Genomic DNA, 18,054 nt, shown 5'->3' with positions numbered 1-18,054 from the left:
TCTAGCAAAGCATAATTTATCATTTTTGTCATACGTTATGTACAAACATCTCTTCTTCTTTTGAACCATTTCATCATTTGTAGTCAAAATTAGTTTGCGTTTGGCACCTCCTCCGCCATTAACATCAAATACAATCTGTACAACAAGTTCTAGACTATTGTCGGCCAGTACCTCTGTATTAGATTGTGCGATGCGATCTAGCAAATTATGGACTGCGTCAGTTACGTCATTCGGGTCATTAACAGCATCTAGGTAACAGTGCTCCCTCACATTTTCACCCACTATTTCTGCTTGGACTATATCACCGCGACTAGTCGATCTGATTACCTCCTGCACAGCTTCATTCAAATTATTGCCAATGTTTGTGTAGAAGGCTGCAAAATCAAGGGGGTCTTCGGGTCTCGTTGTATTTAGACGTCGTCTTATCTCCAAGTTGTTAAAATTCGGACGCCTAACTTGTCCCCCCACCTGTCTGTTTGTGTCTGAAGATTGTTGCAAGGTGGAATGTGTACTGGGGGTTGGTGCTGGGGGATGTTCTGCTTGAATGTGTCGATGTACCCGAGACTGTTGTTGGAGGTCTTGTCTAGCTGGTGTACTACTACCACCAGCTTCTGTCTGTTGCGTTTGATTGTGCGTGTATGGTTGGTATTGAAAGTTTTGTGTATTTGACACAAGTGTCTGCTGGCAATGTGTACTGCTGCTACCTTCTGCATATTGCGTTTGATTGCGTGGGTGTGGCTGGGAATGTTGTGAAAATGATACAGAGGATTGCTGTTGGTCATTTCTATGTATGTCTGGTTCAAGTATGTCCTCAACGGCTTCGTCGTTTGAAGATGACTGGTTAAGACGTGCAAGAGCCCTCTCTAAAGGATTAAAGAAATCAATAAAATCCTCAATGTGTCTTATAGCCACAAACGGATCGCCATCATCGCCGCCGATTTCATCAGGCATTTGAAAAGGCTCGATTTGCATAGAGATCTCATCGTTTAAGGCATTTACAATTTCAGCCAAACCTTGACCTACATTATCTAAATCCATGTCACCCCCCTCAGAGTTTTCCATTTCAGATTCGCTTTCAATCGGTGGAAACCCGACGAATTCACCTTCCGCTTCGGCCCTCACGTTTTCACGCCTTAATATCTCTTCTTCTTCTTCTCCTTCTTCTTCTTCGTCAGATATTATTATGACCTCAGGTTGAGCAGTCTCTGGGACCGTCTCGCTCAGTATATCACCACCTATAATCATACAACATTACCGGTTCATTTAAAAAATAGTAATACATAGGTTTTATTTTATTTAAAAAAAAAAGGAAATTTACCGTTCACTCCTGCAGGTAATTCGTCATCCAATTCTTCCTCATCACTCGTAATTACGAAAATCTCCGGCTGTCTAACCCTCTCGTTCACATCCTCATTCAATTCTGTAAATATCCATTACTAACAGTTAATTTTAAAGCAAGAAAAAGCTCTAAACGTTTCAAAAAAAGAAATACTTACGCCGGATTCCTGTCACAACATCGCCACCTTGTGACGCTGAATAATAATACAGTTGAATTTCATCCAACAACGCTTCTAATTCTGTAAAAATTCAAATTTAAAATAAGAAATACGAACTCATTCACTCATTCAAAAAAAAAATAAAATAAAAATAAAAACTCTCCTAACTCTATAAAATTAAAATAAAAGTAAAACAAAAAATACATATTAATACAGACTTATTCCAAAATCTCTCATAACTTAAAAATAAAATAAACGCTATAAGTATAAAAATAAAGTCATGCATCATTCCATTAAATAAATAAATCACTCACTAAGATGCTTGCTTTTCCAGAAGCTTCATTAAGATGTAGGGGGTTTTTATTTCATAGCAAAAACATTAATAGAAGTGAATATAAGTGCCACATTTGTATGAGTATATATACATATATAAATAATATCAAGAGTTAATTACCTGGATTCATCTTGGAAGCTCAGAGCCGATACCTCTTGAGAATTTTTCAGAGAAGTGAGTGTGGCATTGCGAAGGCCTCATATTTATACATAGAGGAGGGTGTGCAAAACGCAATTTAAAATCCATAAATTTCTATTAGACTCTCAGAAATGACCCTCACAATTAGCTGCGTGTCCGTTCTTCTTCAGCCTAATTTAATTTTATGACCAGTACCCCTCTGTTCTAACAGGGGTAAGGATACTGATACCGCTAATGACCTGCTCACCATTTTCCTTTTGTAAAATTGATACTGATATAAATGTAACCGTCAGAGTACATGCTTGTTTTTGAAATATATTTTAGGAAGCGTTGTCTTTCAAACTAACAACATTATAGCCACCGTCTAACCTCACACTTCTTCAGCCCCCCGTCTGTCCTCACACTTCTTTGACCCTCATGCAGCCATACATGCGCGTACGCGCACACAAGCACAGACATACATTTGACCTCCCCATGAATCTTTGACTGCATATGCTTCCCCCTACTCACAGAAATATTGAACAAAAATGTCAGATAGTAACTATATCAGTAAGGGGAAATTATATAGTTTTATCCGTTTATTTTCAGATTCAACCCCAGCAGTCACGAACGACTCTTACAACATTTTTACATATAATGTATAACTTCATATTTTTTAATTTCATAATACCAACCACCGTATCACAGTTTAACCTTACCTTATACTTCTTGTTTTACAACCTCTAAAAATACAATCTTTGAGCCGTGTTTGCGCATACTTTTCCCCCTTCACCATAATAGAAATGGCTAGTACTTTTCCCCCGGCGGTTTTACCCATACTAAACCACTCCCTCCGATCACGTCATTCAATCTCATTATTATTCATTATTCACTCAATCTAGGGGGGCGTGCACCGGATCCGGAAGTTAACCAAACAATTAGCATTTGAACCCGGGTCAGCCATGATATCTGCAAAAACAGGTAGGAACACCACCTACACATCATCCATCTTCATTAAGGGGTCATTAATCTTCATTAAATGACATCAGGAAGTCATTAAGGGTCATTCATCTTCATTATATAACACCTGGAAGTCATTAAAGGTCATTCATCTTCATTAAACGACATCCGGAAGTCATTAAAGGTCATTCATCTTCATTATACGACATCCGGAAGTCATTAAAGGTCATTCATCCTCATTAAACGACATCCGGAAGTCATTAAAGGTCATTACCCCTCATTAAATGACATCTGGAAGTCATTAAAGGCCATTAACCCTCATTATATGACATCTGGAAGTCATTAAAGGGTCATTAATCTTCATTAAATGACATCAGGAAGTCATTAAGGGTCATTAATCTTCATTAAATGACATCAGGAAGTCATTAGGGGTCATTAATCTTCATTAAATGACATCAGGAAGTCATTAAGGGTCATTAACCCTCATTAAATGACATCAGGAAGTCATTAAGGGTCATTAACCCTCATTATATGACATCTGGAAGTCATTAAAGGGTCATTAATCTTCATTAGGGAGGGGTCATGACCCATACATGACCCCCCTAATCTAATTAAGAATGTCATCCATCAAATTTTGACAGAAGCGGCCTTGTAATATTCTCTCTCCCAGACGCCACCAGCAAGCCCACCCCGCCAGGCGAGCAGCCAAGGCAAGCGCAATTCTTCTCTTCCACCACTAGGGTCTTCGCTGACCTCGGATCAGCTTTCACACATGTTGTGCTTTCCAGAAGAGTAGATCGGCTTGCACACAGCCCTTTGCAATTCAAGCGATTCCAGCCTCGATTCTGGTCAGGTAGCACCACTGGTTGCTAGCATGTTGTGGATCTGATGACTCCTGTGCGCTGCCCAGCCTAGCTCAACCAGCAGAGCGGCCCACGCCAGCTGCATTCCAGGAACCAGACCACCAACCCCCATTTTGTGTATTGACAGCAGATTCATTGGAGCCACAATACAGCCTTATCATGTAGCCTTGACTGTTACAACAAATGTCCAAACGGAATTCGAGCCAGACAATATTTAGATTCAAACGGGAACAGCAATACATGTTATCAATGCAGGTGTATAAACAAGAGTTAGCCTTGGCAAAGTCAGCAAATAATCATATACAACTCCAGCTTTGGGTAATTAGTGATGTTGTTGTTGTTGTTGTTGTTGTGATATTGTGAATTACTGTTGTCTCTCAAGCGCAGCCAATTCCTCAGCTCCTTTCACGATTCGTGTTTTTAGTTGACCAGAGTTATCTTTAGTTTGAATAAAAATCCGGCAGACTTTTGTCCACGTGCTTTCGATAAGTCCATTCTTTCTCATTTGTCGAGCCTTTTTGGCGATGTCAGCATTTCGTTTGGTGAGGTTTTCGTTGATGTAGACATGTTTCCCACGAAGCTTGTGACGGTCTCTCAGAAGAGCAATCTTTTTCTTTCTGTCAACAAACCTGATCAGAACTGCCGGTGGTCGTGTCCCTCCAGTTGGAAGCGAAAAGCATATCTGAGCGCAGGATCAACAGTTAATCCCAAATCTCTGAGTTGAAGTGTCACTTGCTGTTCCACCGTCTCGTTCCCTGAATATTGGTCAGAATCTTCCGTGCTCGTGCTAGCCGCAGCTCTCAAAGGGCCACGGCGCGGCTTGATCTTGATACCGGTGACTATCACATCGTTGATACGAAGATTTTGTTCCAAATCATCCACTTTTTGTTCCAAGGCAACAATGCGTCGATCTTTTTCCTGTGTCTCTTTCTTCAATTGCTGTATTTCCTGAAGAAGTGGCTCAATGCTCTTCTTCATTTCAAGTAATTCGGCAACCATTCCACTGAGTTTTTTAAGAGAAGATTTTATCTCCTCAATCTCGTCAGCTCTTTTTCCGCCAGGCATTCTGCAACAATGTAGTTAAAAATCCCAATGCAAAAATCAACAAGTAGTTAGATTCACGAGCGAGTGCAGGAGCAAGTACAGATGCGTCCTTCCTCAACAGATGCGTCCTTGGTTGCCTGAGTATAGTATAACCGTATAACCTGCTGTGAATGCAATCAAGAGCCAGATTCAAAATCTCTCACAGTTTGAAACTAAAGAAGCCAGATATTGGAAAGAAATGATGTGTAATATAGCATCAGCAAATCTGTATTGGGCTAAATCTCCATGCTGCTCTGCTGGAGAATCGAGGGTGTGTGAACGTTTGCTATTGTGCTGAGTGTCAAAGAATTTGGCACTTTGGTGGCATTGCTAACACCCGAAGTTGACCCGTGAAAAACACGTGCATCAATTAACAGCACTATTGGGCAACATTTGTGAACTGAACTCCAGCTTTCAACACAATAATGCTTGCTGCTAGGTTACGTCATTTAGCTCCTTTATTTTTCTCGTGGTATTTTCCAATTCATTTCAGTCCCAAATATCTGGTGAGCTATACATTGGAAAAACAATACAGTAAACTCACAATGGTGGGTTCCAGGTTCGCGTTCCTGTTATTTTGCTGATTTATTTATTTATTTTACAATCTTACAAGTGAACTTTGTTCTACTTGTAGTTTATTTTGGATGTAATTCAACTTTTGCCCACTTGATGATGGCACACTATGGTGTTATACCGTGTACATTTAAAAAAAAGCGTGAAAACATTATTTCAAGGTCAGCGTAGTTTTTGCAAAAGATTAAATAAAATGTCAGATCCTCTTCAATCTTACTTTTCCTCTTTACAGAAAGCGACGGCTGTCAGTTCATTTTATAAAGTACATGTTGTTTGACCATAATGATTGCTGCATATTGTCAGATGATCGGTTAAATTTGTTAGTATGGGAATAATAATAATGAGATAAGTTTACTTTAAACACACACTGTTCCACTGTTTTTAGAATATTATTATTATCAATTTCTTTCTCTCTCTCTCTCTCTCTCTCTCGCTCCAAATTATGTTTTTAAATGTGCATTGTTTAAAAACTGTGACCTTTAAAATAACAAGTTCCATAAATGTTTTAAAAATATTCATAGGCAGTATTTAAATAGGGTACAGTGGAACCCTGCATGGGTGCGGTATTTCACCACGGAATGTAATCTCTGCGATAGATGGAGTTTAACTGTACCTTAATCAGTTTCAGTTACTCCACTTGTTCCACACTTCTCTAGGAACACAGTGAGTGCACTTGGTTAATTGTGATGTTTGGCCAAACAATGTCTGCCTCCAGTTGCTAGGTGGCGATGATGCTCCTTTCAGCTTGTTTAGTTGTGGATTTATTAACAAGGAAGAGGTTGTATGCCGCCATAACTTGCTATCTGGTGCTAATCGAGTGGTTAAATGAGTCACTTAACATCTCCTACGTACGTGCGCTAGGTTTTATTTTTTGGTATCAAGTAGACCTCCATTGGCTTGTTTTGGTGCTCAAAGACTGGAGCGTTTCAACAGAGTACTTTGCAGCACATGTCCTCCAATAATTATTCTTATTAGATGAGTAATTTAAACTAATATTGAAATGAAGTTTGATTAAACACACACACTATTTTACGATTTTTCATTCTAGTAACAAGAGGCAAAGTTGAGAAATTTACGTACTAATGAAATACACTTGTTATTTTAGTTTTTTTTGTTTTTTTTTTAAATTGAGTAAATAACGTCTGGTACCTGTCACAACTGTCTTTGGCTGAGAGGTTGGGTACACCCTCAGGCAATTGTGAGCACAAAAACAAACAATCACTGGCACTCACATTCTCACCTAAGGACAATTTATAACCTTCAGTTAACCTCACATGTATCCATCAAACCAAACGTTATTGTCATGTAGTTGCACATACACCAGCAGTGCACACAAAATGAAATGACGCTTTCGCACTTGCGATAATCCATACAATCATAAAAGCAAGGAGGAAAAACACAGCAACATACCAATCTATAATGAGATCAACATTAAAATACCATATGTATGTTTTTGTGAACACACAAACTGCACGAGAAGGTCCGGATTCAAACCCCTAACCTTAGCACTGAGAGGCGGATGTGCAACCCACTTGGCTGACTTCAAAACCGTTTCTTTGTAAATGTGTGAGTGAGAATGATGTTTGGCATGGCAACAGAATGCTCCCTTGAGAATACGGGAATGACTGTTCAACATAGACTAAGAGCTTCCCTGGAATCTTCCCCTGGATTTTTCCGGATGGAAACCTGAACACTCCCGAACCCGCGTCAGAGATATCTATAGTAGATGGTTTGCATTTCCCTGAAAACCTGTAAAATGAAATGATGTTCGCTGGAGGTTTTTTTTGTTTGTTTGTTTTTGTGTTTTGTTTTAAGCAATTGTGTTACAGTGACGCAGTGTTATGTTTTTTTAAAGAGCAATTTATTAAATGATAATTTGAAGCATTTTCTTATACTCCAAAATCATTGCAACATGTGTGAAGGAAAAATGACATTAATTATTAGGCCTATTTATTTATTTTATTTTATTTTTTTCCAATTGTGTGACGGTCACATAAAACAGCAATTTGAAGCCTTTTCTTATGTTACAGAATTATTGCAAAGTGTGTGAAAGGAAAATGACATTTTTATTTTTTTATTATTATTATTATTTTTATTTTAATTTTAATTTTGTGACAATCACTTTTTTCCAAGAACAATTTAACGATAATTTGAAGCCTTTTCTTGTCCTAAAGAATTATTGCAGTGTGTGAAGGAAAAATTACATTAACCCATTTAATCCCCAATTTTTCCCAGACATATATAAAAAAAATTTGATTTGATTTGATGTATTGAACATATAAACATACAAACAAACAGCAGAGAAACAAAAGTTAAAAAAGAAAAGAAGAACCAAAAGAAAAAAAACTCATCACAGTTTACATGTTCAAAAGGGAGTAGGAAGAAGTTAAAAACTTATCTAGTCCTACCCCTTATACATTATATATTTAAACCTATTTCATTATTAATACAATACTAGGTTAATATTTTTAAAAATCAAATGTCTAAGCCTGGTTATGAATACAAGTGCACTTGGACATGTGTGCATTATCCAGCAACATATGTACATGAAATTCCTAGACATATACCATAATACATTTATAAATCATATACTCATACTCATTACATACAATTTTCATGCTCTTATTTGACATAAATAATTTTTTTGAACTTTGCTTTTAAACAATTTTTTAAACTCAACAAGTGAGTCACATCTTTTCAAGTCAATTCCAAAATGATTCCACAAATTAACACCTTTTACAGAAACACACCTTTGCTTAATATTTGTTCTTGTTTTGTTTTTTTTGTACACACTTGTACCCCTTATTTCATAAGGACGGTGTCTAATTTCAAACAACGTCTGAGTACTGTGACAGAGTAGATTATTATATACTTTGTACATTATTTGTGCTGTTTTAAACTCAACCAATTCATAAAATTTCATTGTATTTAATTTGATAAATAATGGATGCGTTGATTCTGTATATTTTGATCGATTAATAATCGATCAAAAATCAAAATCAGGTGTCATTGATAGCCCTTTAAATAATCAATAATAAAAAATACATAAAATAAAATTTGGACACACAGGTGAAAATGTATGTTTTATGTATGTTGGGACAAATTGAGGAAGCCATCTTTATCTCAAGGTGTAACCAGGAAGTAAACGGCTCTGGTCATGTGATCATTTATTCCAAACATGTGCAAATGCATACATTTCATCTAAGCAATGTATCCTTACAAAATATACTGAGAATATTTTGAAAGATTACCCAGTAACATTTTTAGAGCCCTGTAAATTAAATTATTCTTGTCCATCACACTTTGTGTTGAGCGGGTTGAATGAATTAAAAATAAGAAAAATAATTGTAATAATTCCTAAAGAAAAACATATTTATTCGATATAAATTACATATGTGTATTATGGTCCAGTGTCAATATTTTACATTTCATGAGAGATGATTTTCTTGTCCCACAACATTGCAATGCTGCATTTAATATTCCCCTCCTTTCCCGGCTTCCACCTTTGTTATTTGGCTTCCGTTTTTCTGTGCCTTCGTTTAATCGTTGGCTTCCTGCATCCCCTTTGTTGCACTTGGTCGGTTATTGTCTCTTGCTCCATAATAAGGCACTTAATTGATGCTTATGCATAATGAATGCAGGTCAATTTAGGCCTGACCAACGCGCAGCCCTATTATCATGCTTTTATTTTTATGCCTGGTAATTGTGAGAGTGTAGTAGACTCTTCATGTATGTGTACGTGCGTACAGTGGACGTGTGTATTCTCAAGTGAATGTCGTGCACAACATGTCATCGCTAGGTTAATCAGGCTAATATGACACTTTTGTCATCTTCATTTAAAATCCTACTTTTATTGAGTTGCTGAGCTCTTAACTTTTCAGATGAAGGAACAGCAAAATTTGCTAATTAATTCCTTCAAGTTTCCATCAAAGTGAGTGTCAACTATATAAATAATATTTGAATCAAAATTATTATGCCACAAAGAATTGGATTTGTCTGCTACTGCAAAACATGTGTCGGGAGTAGTTTTGAACCAGATTCTTAACCAAAATATTAGAGCATTCAATCCTTTATGGATAATGACAAAAACAAAAAACAAAAACAAAAAAAAACCCAAATGGAGTTGCATCAGCTACAGAGATGTTTCTGGGTTTTTTTTTTCTGTTTGAACGGTAAAGATTTTGATAGCTTTTAAAATATCAAATTGTTTAATTTTGGACATTTTTATTAAAATACATTTTTTTTCTTATGAAATCAATGTTCAACAATTTGATTTAACCCAATCTTTGTATTGGAACCTGTATTTACAGTTACTGGAATCACCTGACACATAACATGCCACAGTATACTATGAATTAAAACATGTGTATATATATATATATATATATATATATATATATATATATATATATATATATATATATATATATATATATATATATATATATATATATATATATATATATATATATATATATATATATATATTCAGTTGATACCATGAATTGGACTGGTGAACGTCGCGCTTTCATTGTGAAAACGTTTCTCAAAACAAACAAATCTGGAACTGCAACACAACGAGCGTTCCATTTGCACTTCAAACTTGGTACACATGATCCAGCTCGTAACACGATCTTGTTATCTTGGGTTACCAGCTTCAGGGCTACTGGATCTGCATTGAAACGAAAACGACAGTGTGTATACAATAACGGATCCCATTTGACCGATTCAATTTTCAAAACCTAATGAAACAGAATGGCAGTATGCATACTTTTCGAAGATAAAGCACTTTTTTTATATACATATATATATATATATATATATATATATATATATATATATATATATATATATATATATATATATATATATATATATTTATATATGTATATATATGTATGTATGTATGCAAATTTGAATTATACAAGACAATAAGCGGCTTCAAACAAAAACTAACCAAACCAAAATGAATCATTTTCCGTTCAGTTACAGCAGAGTGGTTTGGGTGACAAAACAAGTAAACCAGGCAGAGACTGTTAAGCCGCTATAGTGCTTCTCAGTCATGATATAGCTGGTAAGCATGTACATTTACATTAGGTGGAGGAGGAGGAGGAGTGGTGGAAGGACACGAGGGAAGGCAAAAGCAGGCTGACTGGCTGGAAACAAGGACGTGAAATGGAACTAAAGACACCAAAGCTTACTGGAAGCCTCACCTGTTTTGTGAAGCTGAGACGTGATTGGTTCTTACCTGATCTCTGAGCGACTGTGATGTCATTTTCAGTTGATGGCAAGTGGCAAAATGGCCGCCACCTGCGATGGATAAAAACGGGTGGATTTTGCTTGTTAAATCGTACTCCAAATACGCAATACTAATCAGATTGCCTTGTGTTTCTACTTGTGGGGCTGCAAAGAATATATTATAGGAAGGAAACATTTTGGGTTGACTTCCCCATACTGTATTTTATTAGCACCCAACTTAAGTTTCAGCACTAGAAACCATTTTATTCCCCAGTGTTGACCTATGGCATGTCGCCATCCTGATATAATGAAAAAAAAGGTGTTCAAGTAGCGTCTGAGCCTTTTCATGTAATTTTTCAAGGCAACACACTAACACTCGTTCTCACACGTGTGCTCTGACTATGAGTCACCATTAGCAGGTTGGCCATTAAAGAGGAGTGGCGGGCCAAAAGAGCTCTCCACTCTCTTCATCCTGCCCACACAAACACACACAGAGGCACGCGTGCACACACACTTGCGCACGTCAGGAGGTGGAGTGATGTATAAGTGTATAATTATATGATGGTTATGCTGCATCAGTTGATTTTAGATTCCCAGAGTTTTGATTTTCATTTGGCCTAATGCTGCATTCAAGGATGGTTGGAAGTTGGATTTATCAGTTGTTTTTTCCCAGTTCTGACCTGAAAATGTTTGAGACGAAAGAAAACAACCAAAATGGTGGATAGCCGGATAGTGATAAATAGTTTTTTTATTTTGGTCCTCTAAGTTCATATTGACCTCCAGCAAACTTACCTTCTTGCAATTTTGCTTCATTTATTGTTTTTATCATATTTCATAAGCATTTCATACAGTTCATAGTTCATTGTATAATTTCAAGCAGGGAGATCGTGGCATACTGTCATGTACGTTGTGTTACATGAAGTTATGTAGAATATTTAGAATAAAGAAAGCTTTCTGGTTTTATACTCAAGTAAACTGTGTTTCCAAACATTGTAGAGTGACGTCACTTGTAATCCGTCGGTGAAGTCGGGGTCCTTTTTTTTTTCCCGACTTCGCAAGTGGAATTTACGAGTTCAAGGGGGCGTTCCCGTACACACTTCCTGGTTTGACCTCAGAAAAGTCCGACTTCCGACCATCTTCGAATGCAGCCTTAGCATAGTACTATTTTTATTGGATAAGTAACCATTAGCATTAGCATATGCTACGCATATGAACACAAGATGGTACAGAATTTTACTGGAATAACCAAAAACATTGTAAACATCCCGTAAAAAAACCTTTCCTGTTCTATCACTTCAACTGTGTAGGAGGTGCAGATTTCCAGGACTGGTGGCACAAAAGAAATACACAAATTTTCAAAATCTGATCAAGTCAACTATATAGAGTTAGTTAACAACAAGGTCTGGACTGTCTGTTTTGACTATTTTAAACGGCTGAATGATTTGAGACAGCCATGCACTTCCTTTGTCCCTTTGTGAAGCCGTCTCTATCTTTGTCTGCTGTCCAGGTGAGCCTCATGCACAATGGCTGGCCCGTCATTTCGGCTTTCGCTGGCGACCAGGATGTGACCCGCGAGGCGGCCAGCAACGGCGTTCTGATCCAGATGGAGAAGGGAGACCGGGCCTACCTCAAACTGGAGAGAGGAAACTTGATGGGAGGATGGAAATACTCCACCTTCTCTGGCTTCCTGGTGTTCCCCATGTAGAGGAGAAGAGTGGAAGAGATGCAGGGGAAGGAAAAGGAGAAGGAGCTGGTTGTTGATGGGAAGTACAGTGAAGAGGTGCCAAGATGGAGGGACGCGGGTAAGAGAAAATGGAGGCGACGACGGACTTCTGTTTGGGATGCTACTGAAGAGTTGAAAAGTGTGGCCATCTTCACTTCCCTTCATTCTTCCATTCGTCCATTCCTCCTAAGTGTTGCTCTATGGATGCCATCCATCCATTGGATGGCCAATATTTTTTTTTTTTTTATTCTCTGCTCCCTCATCTACATATAACGTGAGTGTTTTGAAGCCAGAGTACCCATTTCCTCCCTTCATTCATTTTATTTTTTTCTTTTTTGTGAAGTTGCTCTGATTTTGGAGCAAGCAAAAGTAACATAACAGCAAAATCTCCATCTTTCTTCTTCAAGAGGCTTCAGTCAGCTGCATTAAGTTCTCCCCAAGGCTCCAAATCCACCACCATCAGGCTGCAAGTGACAGCAAAACTCGTGCAAATGCCAAGTTCATATGGGAACTCTTCATCAGCCTAAATGTTTTGTGCAAATAACGACAACAATAATAATAATGGCGCTGCAACAAGCTTAAAAACTGCAAAGTGCATGAGGTGGAAGACATTTTAAAGTGTGCTGGGTTTTCTTTTATTTCCTCCCCCCACGAAGTCTTTCATTTTTAAGGAAACAGTTTAGTTGTACCTTCATCTCACCCACCCAGAAGCGTCCTTGTTCCTCCATCATGAGTGTTCCATCTCATCCTCCTCCCAACCTCCCCACATGTACTTTTATCTTCTGCTGTATTCGTTTGCCTCCTAGCACGGACTAATCCTTGCTTTACTTCGGCGTCAGACTTGGGACTCTCGGACACTCAAAAGCAACAAAATACAGTACATACATGATACTATATAATAGATCCAAGCCACTCTTTCTACTGCTACTATGATGATGATAACAATAATATACCCACACCTTAAATTGAATCTGGCTGATGACTATAATGTCTGTATATTCTGTATTTCAGTGTTATATGGAAGAAAAAATATTATAAGGGGATCTTCAAGTGATTTTGTGTGGAAAACTGGGCTGCTGTTCTTCTGATAAAAAGAAAATTTGCTTCTTGTTTTTTTATTTATTTATTTATTTATTTGAGTTCAAACCAAGTTGTGACTAAAAAGCTCAGATACTAAAATACATATTACAATATATTAGCAGAAGATAAAATGCTATTATTATTATTATTGTTATTATTATTATTATTATTATTATTATTATTATTATTATTATTATTATTATTATTATTATTATTATTATTATTAGGGATGGGCAAGTACCAATACCTGGTATTGGTATCAGGTTGATACCTGGCTTTATTTCAAGGTATCGGTCCTGGTGTATCGGCTGCCATCTTTGTGGCTGTTTTATGATCAAGAACTACAAATTAGACATGAAAAGAATAGAAATTTGCCACTGATTTCATACAATTTAAAGGAAAAATGCTATATTGGGATATATAGATGTGTCTTTAAAATTGTCAGATTTTTGATGGTCAGGGGGGTGGATTTTGTGTATCAAATGTACTAGCGGTATTGGTACTTGGTATCGGGATTGGTGACTACTCAAGAGTTGAGTGCTCCTACTGTTATCGGTCTAAAAAGAAGTGGTATCGAACATCCCTATTATTATATTATATTGGCTGTAAATTTCATGTGAATATTTAGACCTTAAAAATTCTTTGTCTGATTTCTGACTCAATCAAATGGATTTATTATCTACTGTTTTGTTATTTTCTTTGATCTGAAATCAATAAAATTTCAATGTAATTTTATTTTTCTTTAACCTATTTCAGGTGTGGTCTGGCAGTTTGTTCAGGAAACATTTTCAGCAGCATGTTCTTGTCCACTTGTAACTATCGTTTCCTTTTTTTCTTTTTCTTTTTTTTTTTTTTTTCCTCGGGCTGAGCCCTCCCTTTCCTCTTTCCGCCGTCTCTCTCCACTCTGTTGGTTTTTAAGGTTTTGTGGTTTGTTTCTCTCCAGACTAATGAGCTCCGGGGGGAAAATTTGTGCTGGATTGAAAAAAACAAAAAAGAAAACACAAACATCATTTCCTTCCTCCCTTCTCCTTCTCGTCTTTTCCTTCTTTTCATTTCATCTCTCCCTCTTCATGTCTTATGTTGCCGCCACTTGTCCCTCCCGAAGACCCTCTTTTAAACATCTTGTCCTCAATTTCTCTCTAGGTCTACGCTCCAAGCTTGGCTTCGCTCTGTAAACACAACTTCATCTCCTTATTGTCTCCAAATGCTTGTCATCTACAGGCAAACTGCAGTTCTTGCTGAATGTTTGGAATGTTTGAATTGCAAGCATTTTGGGAAATTTGTTGTTGAGAAATAACAGACCATTTTTTCAGCGTAAATGGTAAAACAATTAGCTTGGACCTATCCAATGAGCAAAGACTGAAAAATCGACGTGCAGTGTGTGTGCGTGTAATATATACTATACAGAAAAACGGCTCATTTCTAAGCAAAACCATTTAGAATTCAATGGTTGTTATCACACAACAGTCTGAAATGTTTTGAGCCAAATGCATTTTTTTTTTTCACTTGTAAAGAAGGAGCTCTAGCTCCCTGCAACCATAAACAGGTTTCATGAGATGGAAGGATATTCTGAAGAAATTCTTAATCATTATTGTCTTATTTCCTTAAATTAAAAATGAGTGTAAACACAAGTGACATGTTAGACATTTGTTTTGCTTGGGGTTTTGATGAATAGCTTTAATGCATCCTTATTTTAAGAAAATAGCTTTTTGAAGTTGGCATCTATGTGTCACTGAAATTTGTACTACCGGTATTCCTTTCACCTCTTGTCATGACACATTTCAATTACAATTGTATTCAAATATGAAATATGAATACATTTGAGCATTTTTGTGAAAACAAACAAACCCTAATTAAAGTGCATCAAAACACATAACCAGTAATGTGATGACCACCATTGAACTAAAAATAGAATTGTAACACATGGCTATCGCTACTCATTACAATATGGCTAAAGTACAGAAGCTTTTCCACCTTATGAGGCACTCAAAGCGCTTTACATTTTGACTACTCATTCAGATACTGATGACGCAGCATCAGGAGGTTCAGTATCTTATTCAAGGATACTTTGACATGGTCACGGTGGTGGCGAACAAAGAAGTCTGGCCGGCATGCATGGAGAGCCCCAGCAATGGACGACTATCTTGTCCACTGTCACCACGATTTGCGACTTGAGTTGCTCGACAAGTCTAGCCGACCCGCTCACTCTAGGCAGTTTTCAACACACTTAAGACCGCCCACTCATTTGAATAACATTTAGATTTAACAGAGCGTCTGCAGCATGAAATAAAATGTGAGAGCAGAGCGTATTTATTTGTTGATTAATATTTAGTTCTATTTATATATTTATTAATGTATTTATTTGCACATTTACACATTTATTTTTACATCTTTATTGTTTGATTCTCGTTTTTTATTTTGTATTTATTTATTTATTTAAGGATATATATATCTATATTTATATTTATATATATATATATAATTTATTTAATAATTTAATATAATTTATAATAATTTATTTTTCCATTTATATGTATATTTTGTATTTTTTTATTGTTATTATATTTTTATACCCGTTTTTATTTTTCACTTTTATTTGTTTATTTTGTCATTTATTTATTTTTTGTTTTGGCAGTTTTGGTCTTCCATAATCTTGGAGCTTAAAACCACCATCTTAAAAAACAGCCCTAACCGTATTGTGAGTTGAATGACAATCCATATATTTCCATAATGTGAATGTAGAAAGATGTGTGTCTGGTATATGTGTTGAGGGGCCTCCAGTTGTAATGGGATTGTGGCAGACGCACAGAGATTCAGCCGTGTTCAGCAGGTCACCGCAATGCACTCAAAACCACGTGAGTTTGTTATCCCTTATATTACAACCTCCTCTTCACCTCCTCCTTCTCTCCTCTCCGCCATTAGGCAGACACCAACACAGGGGACGGGTATCTTAGGGACTGGGAACACACAACCTTTAGCAACACACTCCTGTTTGTCAAGCCACACACACACATCTTTGCATTGTGCTTGATGCGATCCATGTTTGTAACTCGTGCCTCTTACTCCCAAAAGTCCTTCCCTTCATCTCAACTCTTCTCTCTCTACCAACATTTGCACAGTCACACACAACCTTTAGAATTGCTCTCCTATTTGTATTGACACATACTGTACATGCACACATACTACTCGGTCCAAATATCACTCTAGTATGACATTACTCGTAAACACAAGCAAGTAATTCATTCACAATGAATAATAATGTCTGTGCACTGCATAAACAGGACATTTGCTCTTTCAGACAATGGCAAAAATGACAGTTCTTAGGAAAGAGCAGACACACTGATGTTGAATTTGCATGAATGTAAGTCGATTTTATGGCTCTTAATACAATAATAATCTAATAATCAACCAAATGAAGAATCCAATTATTATCAGTAGTTCATTAACATGTGTCTGTCTTCCTATATGATTTATCCACCACCCATCTATCCATCTACTATTCATCGATCTAACATCCGACTATATCCAGCTATCTCTCTATCCATCCATTCATCAGACTATCATCCATCTCTCTATCCAGTCCACCCATCTACACTCAATGACTATATAGCATTTATCTCTCCATGAATCGGTCGACCTTCTATCCCTTCTTCCATCTATGAAAAATACTGTATATCCATTAGGGCAGTGCACGAATGAGTGGTGATTGGAATTGAGATGCAAACTGGCCATTAAAAACGAATGCCCAAGTAGAATTTCCAGATTTGAGTGACAATGAATCATACGGTACGCTGTTATAAAAAAGAAAGAAAGAAAAAAAAAACAGTTTAAAAACAAACAACTTTCCAGCACCTGGGGCACCAGAAAAATACATTGATATAACAGAAAATTAGTTTATTGTAAAAAAAACAAACAAACAAACAAACAAAAAAAACAAAACAGTAATTTTCCAGCAGCTGGGGCGCCAGAAAATTACTGTGAAATAACAGAAAACTACTTTATTGTAAAAACAAAACAAAAAAAAAACTGGGTTTTTCTTCCCCATAATTAAAGTACAGTTTTTACCTAACCAGGCAATAGCCACTCCACTGTAATTTTGTCGGGAAAAGGCGGGACATTCTGTACGATAATTTGAGTTGATTGGACGATGCGACATTCTACACGTTTGTTTTAACCAATCACGGCCACGGGTGAACGTGTTCATTCTTGTCAAAGGGGGGAAAAGCATGAACATCTTACCAGATAGAAATGCACGAAGCGCGTCTGGCTGTTCAACATTCAACAAGGAAACTGATTAATTCTGCGAGAACAGAATTAATTGTAGCATCCATTCGTCCATGTCAGGTTTGTTTGTTAGCCCCTGCGTCGCTCATCACAGTTGCATATCCCGCCCCCAAACCTGATGTCGCTCTGTGATTGGTGGTTCGGAGACGATGGTTATCTGCGGGAGCGGTACAAGATGTATTCTCCGGAGTTTGTGAACTCACAAATACTGCGAGAATTCATCTTGCGAGAGCAAGGTTAGTTTTTAACTGTAATTTTAACAATACTTCCAAAAAAATGTGATGAGTCTTTCAAAACATGGCA

At 37.0% G+C, this 18,054-nt stretch overlaps 1 protein-coding gene and 1 long non-coding RNA gene across 2 annotated transcripts in view; one reads left to right on the top strand and one right to left on the bottom strand.

The window, feature by feature from the left end:
* Positions 1–14,167, top strand: part of cbln1 (cerebellin 1 precursor) — a 34,300-nt gene extending 20,133 nt beyond the window's left edge. The window contains exon 3 of the mRNA XM_077515842.1: positions 12,172–14,167. Within this exon, the coding sequence (XP_077371968.1) occupies positions 12,172–12,369 (198 nt within the window). The 3' untranslated portion in view covers positions 12,370–14,167. The remainder of the gene's footprint in view (positions 1–12,171) is intronic.
* Positions 735–1,802, bottom strand: LOC144015656 (uncharacterized). Its single transcript, XR_013282780.1, has 3 exons — positions 1,497–1,802; positions 1,319–1,420; positions 735–1,235 (listed from the first exon to the last, which is right to left on the bottom strand). It is a non-coding gene; the product is annotated as an uncharacterized LOC144015656 (long non-coding RNA).
* Positions 14,168–18,054: the final 3,887 nt, after the last annotated feature.

Source organism: Festucalex cinctus, chromosome 3 (genome assembly GCF_051991245.1).
Source record: "Festucalex cinctus isolate MCC-2025b chromosome 3, RoL_Fcin_1.0, whole genome shotgun sequence".
Lineage (NCBI taxonomy): Eukaryota > Metazoa > Chordata > Actinopteri > Syngnathiformes > Syngnathidae > Festucalex > Festucalex cinctus.
The sequence above is the reverse complement of the archived record's forward strand: the minus strand, read 5'-3'. Positions and strand labels throughout refer to the sequence as shown.